The sequence below is a fragment of the Elephas maximus genome, chromosome 3 (assembly GCF_024166365.1).
Source record: "Elephas maximus indicus isolate mEleMax1 chromosome 3, mEleMax1 primary haplotype, whole genome shotgun sequence".
Classification (NCBI taxonomy): domain Eukaryota; kingdom Metazoa; phylum Chordata; class Mammalia; order Proboscidea; family Elephantidae; genus Elephas; species Elephas maximus.
This window is the reverse complement of record NC_064821.1, coordinates 81,055,591-81,068,199: the sequence shown is the minus strand read 5'-3', so window position 1 is coordinate 81,068,199 and position 12,609 is coordinate 81,055,591. Positions and strand designations below refer to the sequence as shown.

Below are 12,609 nucleotides of genomic sequence, written 5' to 3'. Positions count from 1 at the left end.
TTTACTTAACACGGCAGCAAACAGCTGAGTCAAGTTAACTAAGAAATGCTTGTTCAGCTGAAGAAGCATAAGACCACAAAAGAAGACCCCAAACCTTTAAACAGTTATGGTAGCTAGACCTTTATGCAGTTAACAAAGAAAACCTAAGAACATGTTCTACACAACTGTTTTTTCATGAGTGTTCCCCAATTTTTATCTGTTCCTCTTCAATTTTGCCAACCTACACAAATACTTAAGGAGAAAAAGTGAGCTTCTCCCAAGCACGATAAATTTCACATTGAAATATCTGGCCAAGATGAGGGATCTCAATGATGACACATTTGGGGATATACTTGGAATCAGAGCTAGTGTCTGTGTGGTTCAGAAGGCATCTGCTTATCACTATGAACCCAAGGAGTCATGCCATATTAATTCTGCTGTAGAACATTAATAGGTGTATTCAACTACAAAGAAAAGCAAATAACTCCAGAAAGCAGGAAGCAAAAAGATCAAGGGAAATATGACACCTGTGTTTACTGAGAGCGTTCTATTTTGGACGGCTCTGCTATTTTGGTTAGCATATTTGATAGTAATTATAGCTCTTGGTTCCTTTCCCTCTTCTATCTAATGTTAAGGCAGTTGATTACGTCAAACTAACATTGTGATGCATTTGGAACTTTTGGGTCTAGATATTATTTACGCTAATTGCAATCCACCTGCTTAGCAGGGGAACAGCTAAGACAAGGCCTCACATAGAGGCCTTCTCTTCTCCAAATTCTTCTCTAACCTAAGTGATCAAGCACTTTGAAACTGCTGGATCAAACCTGGATCCTCACAAATCACTTACCATCACCAAAACAGGTTTGTTGTACCAGATATAACTGGATTTCATCATTCTTATTCTTAAGCCTATATATACGGGGCCTAACATATCAGTAGGAGCCCTGGTGCAGTGGTTAAGCTTTGGTTGCTAACCAAAAGGTCGGCAGTTCGAATCCCTCAGCTGCTTCCTGGAAACCTCATGGGGGCAGTTCTATTCTGTCCTATAGGGTCACTATGAGTCGGAATTGACTTGAGGGCAACGGGTTTTACGGTATCAACGCAGAAGTGCTATGAAAGTTACCTGTTGTGATCTCTGAATAGCAGCATCAATTTCATCCACCCTTTGTCCAACAGTGTCACTGACCAGCTTGTACTGCTCGTTGGCATCAGATACAAGTTTATCCAGCCCTTCTCTGGCTCTCCAGGGCACCAGCTCTAGGAGAGCACGGCTCACCTCATTCACTGTGTCCAACACCAGCCTGTGCTCCATGACCTCCTTCTTTAATTCCTAAGGAGGGAAAAGAGTTTTCAGGCCACACCTTGCTAAATAAAGTACACCAGCAGCTGTGCGGGTGGAGTGCCATCTCTACCGCACATCCCAGCAGGGCTTTGACCTCTTTCCTTCAGTTATTTTTTCTTGTCTCCAATTTTTCAATCATTCTGGAGCCTGACTTTAGGCTTAGCTGCTGCTTATTTAGAACTGTCTAGAAGACTTCTTGAGCCAGACTGTCTCTGGGTAAAACAAATAGTGCTCCTTTTCCCCCCCTTATTTCAACAGAAATATATTAAAAAAATAAATAATGCTTTAAACATAGGCGTTTAACTTAACAAGCACCTACACAGTACTTCTGTGTGTCTAGAACTGTACTAGATCCTGCCTGAGAATCAAATATAACCAGAAAGTGCTCTCTAGACAATGAGTCATGAAGGTAAATTGTAAAATGTTTGTACTAGAAATTTGGCATTCAATATTCTTCCTTTAGGCCATAACGAGTATCCTCGTTTACGTCTTTTTCTATGCCAAAATTTAGTGTCCGTACGTAAGAAAGGAGGCAGTCAGAAATTATTGGTTCAGATTTAAGGTAGAGATATTTGGTGATGAAACCTAAGGATGTGAAGTTAAGGATTCTAAGAGGATTGTTTTCCCTTCACAGTGAGAGATGACAGCTCACCTTCTGCCTTTGCTGAAACTGGGGTATCTGCTCCCCTGTGGGAGACTGTCCCCCACTGGTTGCCAGCTCCTCCTCCACCTCCCTCAGCCACCCAGTCAGCTCCTCGTAAGTAGACTGGAACTTGGTGGCCAGCTGCCGGGCTTGCTCCAAAGTTCTGAGGGCCTTGGAGCTAGTGACTGTGATGTCTGCATAGCGAGTTTTTATACCATCTAGTTTCTCCTGAATAAGCAACACCTCTTCGCCTGTGAGAGACAGTACATGATTATTCATATTTAAGAGATCTGGGAATGAAGGAGTCCTTTTAATCCCCTTTTCTTCAAATCAGACCTTTACAGATGCTCCCACCCTGTGGCAGTGGTATCACTTAACATCCCTCACTGGAGATAGAGAAACCTTCCACTTGATAAAAGAAGCCACTTCTAAGATTATTAAGATCTCCGGGTGTTTCCAATATGTTCCCTGGATTTCTCAGTGAATGCTGGCATTTGATGTGATCAATTAATTGGGGGGACCAGATAAGAGGGAGGCATCATCTATCACCAAATGGGAGACCAACAAAATCTTTTGGTTTTCAAAGGCGTAGCAGGAAATAGGAACACAGGTTCACCAGCCTCCCTGGAGCACGTGGTAATACAACCAGTGAGTATGAAGCTTCTCATGTATCAACAAGAAGCGGCTAATGCGCGGTACTTATACTTCCCTGGATATGTGACTGTCTCTGAGACTACAGAGGTGTTGAGATGCACTGTTCAAAAGTACCTGTGGTTTGTTTCAGAAGAGCCTGACCATTTTTAATAGCTTGATCTACATTCTTCTTTCTATTAACAATCTCTTCATTTAAAGTCTGAAAGGAAAGAATAGCATTAATCCCCAAACTATGGCAAAACAAAGTGAAAGAAATTTAAGGTCTTTAAGAGACCAAATTTAAAGAGATGATCTTTTTAGATGAATGCTAGTCTAGTTTTTTTTTTTTTTTTAAAACATGAGACATTTGATTTCCTCATTATCTCTTTGGTTACCTTCATTAATTAACCAAAATAATTAAATCAGACACTTAAAGGCATGCTTTCCTTTCTACTGGATAAGAACAAATTTAAGATTAATCAGCTTTACCAGTTTACTGGTACCAAACCTGAACCCTTGAAAGGCAGAAGTGGAATTCGGCAAAAACATTGTTATGCCTCAAAATAAAGAATAAGACAGGAAGTCCAAGAGAATAAAGTCAGCAAGAACCGGTTGACTTAAATCAGGATCCTAGATGAAAACTCTCTTAATATTTGAAGTCAATGAAGCAAAGAATCTTAGGCTGTTGTAAAAAAGTGCTTTGTTTATTTTTATAACCCCAAAGAGAGATTTCATTAAAATGAAATGGAAAAGGCAAACTATTCTTTCTACCAAGATGACAGAGAATTCCTGGAATTCGAGCATATAAATTCCAGAAATATTCCAAAAGTTATGGCAATATGATCAAATTCCGGGCAGTACTTGAGTATACCTGGTTTTGTTAAAGTACGTTCTCTTTCATAAAACTGCTTAAGTGGAAACTTACAGATACCATCAATGATGTAAAGCATGAGTTGGAATGGAGATGCCCCCTAACTCTGCTCTGTACCATCTTCTAGGATTACTGATTGAGTTTGTTGAATACGAGTATTTTCAAAGACTTATCAAAATGGGCAACACCAAGTCTCTACACACTTGTGTATGAAATAAAGTGAATGTGTTTGGAATGAAAAAAATAAAGAGAAACATGAATCAAAACTACAAAATAACTAGTAACATAACCAGTAAGAATGGAAAACAGGAATACCAGGTGGTCAGCATGCTGCTTCTGTAGGACATCCTGTCTGTAATCCTTTACGAACACTGAACTGAGCTTGTCCTCAACCTCAGCCAGCCAGTTGAGCACCTCCACCTCATCCTCCCCAAACAGTCTAGCATTAGACAGTGCTTGTTCAAGCAGTGCTGCTTTCCGGCAGCACCGGTCTTGAATCTCACTGTACCGGGCCTGCAGTGAGTCTAGCTTTTCTGAAAGCACACCCTGTTCTGCAGAACATGTCAGGGAGGAGAGGGACTGCCCAATTTTGACTGCCTGGTGCACATCTGTTGCATGGCTTTCTATTTCTTCCTTCAGAGCCTGGAAATCCGGAGTGGAAAAAATGAATAACAGAAACAAAAGAAATGAAAAGTCAACATGAAACAATGAATAACAAATGAAATAACAAATTAAACAATAACATAAAAATTTACATACCGCAGGACAAAAATAATATAAAAATTGCAAACATGACTTTTTTTTCCTAAGGGAAGCCTATCAGTCAACTTCTATTTTTATTTTAAGAACGTAACTTTTGCAATTAATAACTGACCATATTTTAAACTTTTAAAAACTTCACAAATACATCTAGAATGCTGCAGGCAGTTTTCTTATTTCTAGGGTTTCTTGGTCCAGTTCCGTGTTTTCACGTATCATAACTACATTCCTACCTTGTGCCGAACAATCTGCTGTTGAATTTTGGCAGTCTGAGTGCCAACAGGTTCTGAGTTAGCAAGTTTTTTCTCTGTGACAGATAAGAAGTCAGAAATAGGCTCAGCTGTCTCATGGAATTGTTTGGCTAGAACCAGGATATCTTCCAGCTGTTTTTGCCTACACAAATATATAGAACAAGATGCTCAGACAAAAAGTCATACTAAGACTTATAATACAGTACCATATTCAATAAAAGACCAGTCTTTACCAGGTAGAGTTTAAATATCAACAGTCAACAGAATACACATTAGGTACATTACGTTTTTGAGCCTCTCATAACCTCATAAGTGACAGAGTAATTATCTCCACTATTACAAAAGAGAAAAGACCCTGAAGTCTTAAAAAACGATTTGCTCAAGTCGCCCAGGGAGTAGCAATGGGAGAATGAGGATTAGAATTGTATCTTCTAAGCTTAGTGCTCTTCCTCCTTACACCACACTGATAAACATATCAAAATGGAATATAATGCATGCATCATCTGAACACATGACTGAAATAAAGTTTTTCATTTCTTTTTCTCTCTGTCACTGCTACCTTCACTTGTGAGTGAAGAGGAGAGTATTTGAAATCAGGCTTCTAGTAATTTCAACCTCCAGAACAGAAGTTTGAATCAAAATTTAAGGCAAAAAATGACCTCAGAATGGCTGAATTTGCCAACACAAATGCCAGTCAAAAGAACGATGGCCTTTATTTGGGATCTTAACTCTTATTTAACATCCATACTAAACTTGGATTTCAAGTGTTCTGTAGATTAAAAGCAGAGAATTACAAAGAAGAGAAGAAGCCTGGATGTTGCAGGCAGCCTGAAAAGAGACAGAAAAACTAAAACACCACCATAGAATCATATCAGCACACAGATTAATAATGAAAGGCCATAATGGTGAGTATAAGCAACTAAATGATGTCATTTGAAAAGGCCGGGGAGTATATGATGCACTTGAGTTCAACAAACCTTTTCTGAACACCTACTTTGGGTAAGGCCCACCCTATGGTGATTACCACTGGCAACTTTATTTTAATAAGAAATGATTTTAATAAAAAAATTTAATTATGCTTTAATAGAAAAAAAACCTATTTCTAGACGTTACCAATTTTAATTGTCAATATAAGTACAGAATTTCCTAGTTTGTTTATGCCAATCTTCAAAACAGATCCTCAATTAATGTAACTCTAAAACACATAATCGGAAAGGTTATAATCAAACTGAATCTCATTTTTTTGAAAACTGCCTCTGATTTCCAAATCTTTCTGCCTCATCTCTGATCTTGGAATCTGAAAGTTTGAAGAGATAAATGTAATAGGATTTGGGGTAGCAAAAAGAAGAGTTAAAATAATTTAGAACCATAAAAAATTCAACATTAAAGAATCCAAATAAAAATCTTTACAAAGTCTATAACAAATGAAACTGCCCTTGGTATATTGGCCCATAAACTGTTAGGTTGGTAAGATGGAAGTGGGTAGGGTGGAAAGAAAGAGTTAAAAAAAAAAAAATCATGACTTTAATGGGCTTATGAACCACAGAGGTAAGAACAAAGAGTAATGGTCATAATACACAGTACAGATAAAGAGACATGGCAATTAAGGGAAGAAGTTATTTTATGCTGGGGAATAAAGAAAAGCTTCCTAGAAAAAGGGGAGATGGAGACGGGGTGATGGGAGAAAGGCATTTCAAGGAAGATGCAACACCATCAACAAAGATACAGAGTTAGGGAACTGACAGAAGATTTTGAAGAATAGAATATACTTAACTTTGCCTATAAAGTACAGAAAAGAATAGTGGGAACTAAGAAAAATAAGTTGGGATCAAATAGTAGAGAGCTTTGAATATCAGTTGGATTAAAGAGTTAAGATTTTACTTTATAGGCAACAGGGAGCCATTTCAATGTTTTTGAGCTTGGAAAGATATGACCAGAGGTATACTTCAAAAAGGTCTGCCTATAGCAGGATGGGAAGGCTGGGGATGAGAAGAGGGGAAGGTCTGAGGGGAAGTGGGAAAGGTGTGGCAGCAGAGTGATTAGTTAGGAGGCTGCCTCAATAGACCAAGGGAGAGCTCCTAAGTCATGAACTGAAGTAGGAGAGTGGGAATTAGAGAAATGGATGCATAGGAAAGACACTGTAGAAGTAAAGTGGGCAGAATTTAGCATCCGAATAGATGTGGGGAGAAAAGAAGGAAAAAAAAAAAAAAAAATGGAGGTGAGGTTTTAGGCCTAGGTTACGTGGAAGGCTAGTGGTACCATTAACAGAAATAAACAGGGAGAGAAAAAAAAAGCAGCGTGGATTTGGAAATAAAAATAAGTTAAATTCTTTCATTTTTGTATTTCCCACTAATATGGGCAAGCCATATCTTAATAAATGTCTATTAATTAATTGCAACTCAGATAAGAAATAAGCAATCTTAGGCAGGTGGAAGTGTCTGAAGAGGGAATTATTTGAAAATTGTTGTTGGCTACCTAGAAAACTTAAAGGATACAATAGTAAATGATCAATTCTAATACTCCCATACTGATTTCTGATTGTTGTGTTGTTGTTAGGTGCCGCTGAGTCGGTTTCAACTCATAGCAATGCTACGTACAACAGAATGAAACACTGCCTGGTCCCATGCCAACCTCACAATTCTGGTGAGCTGGCATTTATTTTTAAAAGTGGGGACAGTATAAGCTACAAATAAAGATATCCACATGACCTGTTAAGTTCAAGTGACATTACAGTCAGAGTTATGGAAAGAAAAGAAACTTCTCTGAAGGAAGAAGGGGTACTGCCTGTCCCTGGGCCACTTATTGAAGAAAAGTTCATGAATCTCTTCAATGCCCATATATTAAACACAACCACAGACTAGTGCCTAGATGCAAAAACATCTAATGCAAATATTAGGACAAACTAATAGAAAAGAAATATGATAAATGTCAATTCCAAGTATCGAAGGCACTATTTATAAATCTGAAGTGAAAAAAAAATCTGTTTCAAAAACTCTGAAAATAACTTGGCTGGATTGTAAGAGTATACATCTGTCGTATGGAACTGTGATTATACTGCAGCAGAACAGTAACACAGTGCTGAATCTCTTCCAGTTCTCAGAAGTTTACTGACTAGCTCAAGCTCATTTCCTGACAGTGATTCTGGCTCATCTCTCAACACCTACCCCTCTTGAAGATGAAAGTCATTAAACACCCTCTGAAGCACTGTATGGATCATTCCAGGAGCTCTTAGAGCATCTCAATGATAAAATAGCAGGTCAAAAATAAGATAAAACAAACCATCTCTGACCTGTTCCTCAAAACCCCTTTGGCCTTACCTGGCCGCTGCCTTGCTGAGTAGTTCAGTCCATCTACTTTCAAGACTCTTCAGCTGTCCAGTGATTTTCTCTCTATCAGCCAGCTCGGCTGACTGGGCTATTCTGCCTCCTTCTGCTTGAAGCATGTCTACCGTGGCCTTTCGATCATCTAGGAGTCGCTGGAGCAACTATTGTATACACATTTAAGGAGAATAAAAGAGGCATTAAATAGGTCATTTTTCAGTTCGAAGTAAGGAGGAAAAAAAAAAAAAACCCACTAAATTCTAAGTTGACTTGAATAAGGATTTTTTTTCATCCTTGACGCAAAAAACATGAGGTAGAGCATAGTTCCTACCATTCGCGTAAACTTTTCAAACAATTTAAGTTTTTAAATGCAGCAGTGACTTCCCTTGAATAAGAGAAAAATGCACTGAAACGGAAATTAAACAAAAAACACAGAAACTTGTACATGATACACAACATTATTTAGAATATTGCTAACCCTAATAAACCAAAAACCTCTTAACATAAAGCTATGGATGAAACATCAAAATAGGGTACAGGAACAAATAAAACTGTTCAGTCCAACATGTGCCAAGTAAACTCGTACAGTTGCTGCTGTTAGATGCTGTCGAGTTGGTTCTGACTCACAGCGACCCTGTGTACAACAAAACAAAACACTGCCCGGTCCTGTGGCATCCTCACAGTCATTGCTGTTTGAGCCCATTGTTGCAGTCACTGTGTCAATCCATCTCGTTGAGGGTCTTCCTGTTTTTCATTGACCCTCTACTTTACCAAACATGATGTTCTTCCTGGTCCAGTCCCTCCTGATAACATGTCTAAAGTATGTGAGGCGAAGTCTCGCCATCTTTGCTTCAAAGGAGCATTCTGGCTGTGCTTCTTCCAAGACATATTTGTTTGTTCTTTGGGCAGTCCACGGTATAATCAATATTCTTTGCCAACACCATAATTCAAGTACATCAATTCTTTTTTAGTCTTCCTTTTTCATTGCATCACATGCATATGAGGCAATTGAAAACACCATGCTTTGGGTCAGGGCACCTTAGTCCTCAAAGTGGTATCTTAGCTTTTTAACACTTTAAAGAAATCTTTTGCTGCAGATTTGCTCAATGCACTACACTGTTTGACTTATTGACTGCTGCTTCCATGTTATAAGATTAAAGAAGGATGATGAAAATAAGTTTCCACCTTTCTTTGTCAGGATCACAGAAAACAGGTTAGGATTCTACTAAAACTCCTGACTGTTCTCCTGAGACTAGAAGCGAATGTGTTGTCTGCCATTCCCTGCGGCTGTTACAGTTCACTGTCCCAACATTCTCACTCACCTTCTGTTCTTGGATCTGTGCTTTCACCACTTTATACTCAGCAGATGGAGGTTTCTGATTGGCTATTAGCTCCTCTGTGTCTGCCAACCAGCTGAGCAATGGCTCCAAGGCATCTTGGAACTTCCCACAATGCAACAAAGCCTCCTGCAGTTGTGCAATTCTTTGTGCAACCTGTATCACAGATACATAGATTCATCATGAAAAAGGAGACAGCAGTTTTTAAATTACTACTGACCCCTTTTAGCAAATACAGATTACAAACGCTAATTTTTATCTGCATTCAGGTTCAGTTAAATCTTAGATTTAAATGCCGCCTCCTTTTCTATTCCTCTGTTCCTAGTACCTCGTTGTACCCTCACCACTCACCTTTTTATTCAATGTATTCCAGCGAGCATTGATTTCTTCCATGTCATGTTCCAAACCCTGCACATCACAGTTTTTCCCCGCACTCTGAATCAATCCCTGGCCAAGTCCATTCACCTGCTGCAATTTCATCTGCAGGGGATCCACTTGTTCTTTCTGAAATGTCTGGAGAATAGTAAATCAAAGACTTAATCAAAATGCTATCAGACTCTCTACACCACACAGTGACTTGCTATTCTTGGGAGATCCATGATTCAGAGAAGGGCAAAGACTAAAAAGGAGGAAACCAGTTATTTGCACAGGGTAGCATTAAGGATAACATGTGGTTTCATATTTCAGTAAACCTCCTATGGACATGTAATTACAGAGAGTTATGGCACAACTTAGGTCTTTAACCCAGTGACTACTGTGTTTGTGAGTGTTTTAAAATCTGTTTGCCTAATTCTTAATGCAAAAAGCTAAAGGCAAGAAAGAAGCGCCATCCTCAAAATATCATAAAAATAAGTGTGATGTATATCAATATTAAGAGGGAAGAATTACACCAAATGACTAGTATTTAAGATTAAAAATACCCTGGGGAATAGCCTTAAATGATCACTGAAATACGCACTACTCTTCTTTGATAAGGACTAATAACTCAGTTAATTGGAACATATTAACAGCATGAAAAATGCCAACCTCATAGCTTAATTCCCCTGTGGCCATTTAACTTCGTTCAGTTCTGAGGCCACAGACCAGACAAGCCCAATAATCTTGAAATGTATTCCTCTGGTTACAAAAGGAAATCAGTCAGTAAGATTAAGAAATTTCCTTATCAATTTCAGATACATACTCTAAGATACACATACATAATATTTTTAAAAAAAATGATGCTGTATATCCATGTACACTATGAAACAATGGCATCTTAAAACAAGGTGAATAAATGTAACAAACAATCTGCATACTTACGGTAAAAAAACGGTAGCTATATTTAAATTCCATTATGACTTAGAAATTTCTAAAAGGAAACAAAAAGGGTTAGGAGGGTGGTACCTCTGCCACATGAAAGATATTAAGGAAAAGAATGAAATAAATATGTCCCTAGGATCAGATTTCTCTCAGTTATCAGAGGATAAATCAACCACATTGTACTAACCTGCATCTGTTTCCACTTTTTCCTTCCATAAAATGTTTCTTCAGTTTTAATGAGATAGATGAGTCAATTAAGACCACAGGATGACAGAAAATAGAAAAGGATGAAAATAAATGTAAAAGAAAATGATAAATTTAGGTAAGACCTATATGAGACCACACTGAAAGGTTAGAGGTTCAAGTCCAGGCAGCGGTGGCACAGAAGAAAGGCCTAGCGATCTACTTATGAAAAACCAGCCATTAAAAACACGATGGAGCACAGTTCTACTCTGACACACACAGGTCACCATGAGTTGGAATCAGCTTGATGGCAACTGGTTTGTTTTTTTCTTATATGAGACCACAGATCATACTAGGATTAGGAAACTGCTTCTCGAAAGAATTGGCTATGGCTGGATAAGTGAGTCACCAGAAGGGAAAGCCCCAGGGAGCACTGAAAAAGTGCACTTCATTTCACACTGTAATTTGGTTATATCATATTTTGTTAGGCAACACAAGGCAGTTCAGTTAAAAATGACTGTTTTCCCAACAAATGGTTCCCAGAAGAAGCCAGTGCTATAATTCCATTTTCAAACATTAAAGATGTTTTCACTGCAGAAACATCCAAGCAAAGGGAAAAAACAAACATGTTTTAAGTTGCTTTGGTTCAATAAAATGAAGAGTGGGGGGTTGGAAAGGCAAAAAAGGCAGAAAACCGAAAGTGCAGAGGGAAAATGTCAAGTCCACACCGTGAAGGGCCCTCTTTTGTCCAATAATGGAAGCCTTGTTGCACTACAACTGATATTTAAATCTCTTTCTGTGCTGTCCAATACATTAGCCACTAAGTACATATGGCTATTTAAATTTAAATTAAAATTTTTTAAAATTAAAAATGCAGTTCCTCAGTCACACTGATCACATTTCATGGGCTAGTGCTACTGTTCTGGATAGCACAGGTACAGGACATCTCCATCTTGGCAGGAAGTTCTACGGACAGTGCTATAAATGATACAGAAAAGTAAAAGCATACTTAAATAGCTTAATAATCTTTCATATAAGAGAGCCGATTCTTGAAAACATTTTAGATTCCTTTGTTGATGAACATTTCCTGTAGAAGCAGTAGGGATTTCTTCCTTTGTGTCCCACCTCCTCTTCATGGATTAGCTGACAGGGACAATGGGTATCTGTCTCATCATTTTTTGTAAGTTTTACAAATATACAAAATTACCTCTAAATACTATCTAGACATTTTGAACGCAACTGAACACAATGTTAAAGTAAATTTGAACACACTTACTTCCTTCTCCCAAGTTCCAAATAAAGCTGTTTTGTAAAATGCGTGCTTTCAGATACACTGAAATTCCTACTCCTTAGTATTTCACACCCTGTAGTGAAACGGCACTGTCACCTGTTATTAACTAACCAGCACTGGCAGGTATTTTCCACATCAGTACACTAGTAAAAACTATTCTAAGGCTGTAAGATGCAACAGGGACATAAAACAGAAAATTTCCCAAAGAACTTCTTAAAACATGTTAATTATCTTTGGTGATACTACAGCTCTGCTAGTTTTTATCCTGACATTTTTCAGTGTTCTCTGATCTCTTCCGCTTATCTTCTAGACCTTCAAATGTCTCTGGAGGGCTAGAGGGCAGATATCAGTCCTGGGCCCTCTTTTCATGCTATACTCTCTTCCTAGGCAATTCCATTCATTCCCATGGCTTTAAATATTAACCATGATAAATGCTATGACTCAAATTCATACCTCTCTTCTGAGTTTCAAAAGGGACTCTGGAGGCACAGTGGTTAAAGCACCTGGTTGCCAATCAAAAGGTTGGTGGTTCAAACCCATCAGCTGCCCCGCAGGAGAAAAGATTCTGTACAGATTTCAGTTGGCCTCCATGAAGATTTCAGCCTAGAAAACCCTACGGGGCAGTTCTATTCTGTCCTGTAGGGTTGCTATGAGTAGGAATTGATCTGACGGCAATGAGTTTTTTGGGTCTGACTTTCAAA

At 38.4% G+C, this 12,609-nt stretch overlaps 1 protein-coding gene across 21 annotated transcripts in view; it reads right to left on the bottom strand.

Moving 5' to 3' along the window:
• The window catches only part of MACF1 (microtubule actin crosslinking factor 1), a 378,842-nt gene that overhangs the window by 48,467 nt on the left and 317,766 nt on the right, over positions 1 to 12,609 (bottom strand). For all 21 annotated transcript variants that reach the window (XM_049878856.1, XM_049878843.1, XM_049878850.1 and 18 more), the window contains 8 exons: positions 9,487 to 9,648; positions 9,121 to 9,291; positions 7,796 to 7,962; positions 4,461 to 4,620; positions 3,784 to 4,110; positions 2,733 to 2,817; positions 1,974 to 2,215; positions 1,103 to 1,309 (listed from right to left, as the gene is read on the bottom strand). In XM_049878856.1, the coding sequence (XP_049734813.1) occupies positions 1,103 to 1,309; positions 1,974 to 2,215; positions 2,733 to 2,817; positions 3,784 to 4,110; positions 4,461 to 4,620; positions 7,796 to 7,962; positions 9,121 to 9,291; positions 9,487 to 9,648 (1,521 nt within the window). The remainder of the gene's footprint in view (positions 1 to 1,102; positions 1,310 to 1,973; positions 2,216 to 2,732; positions 2,818 to 3,783; positions 4,111 to 4,460; positions 4,621 to 7,795; positions 7,963 to 9,120; positions 9,292 to 9,486; positions 9,649 to 12,609) is intronic.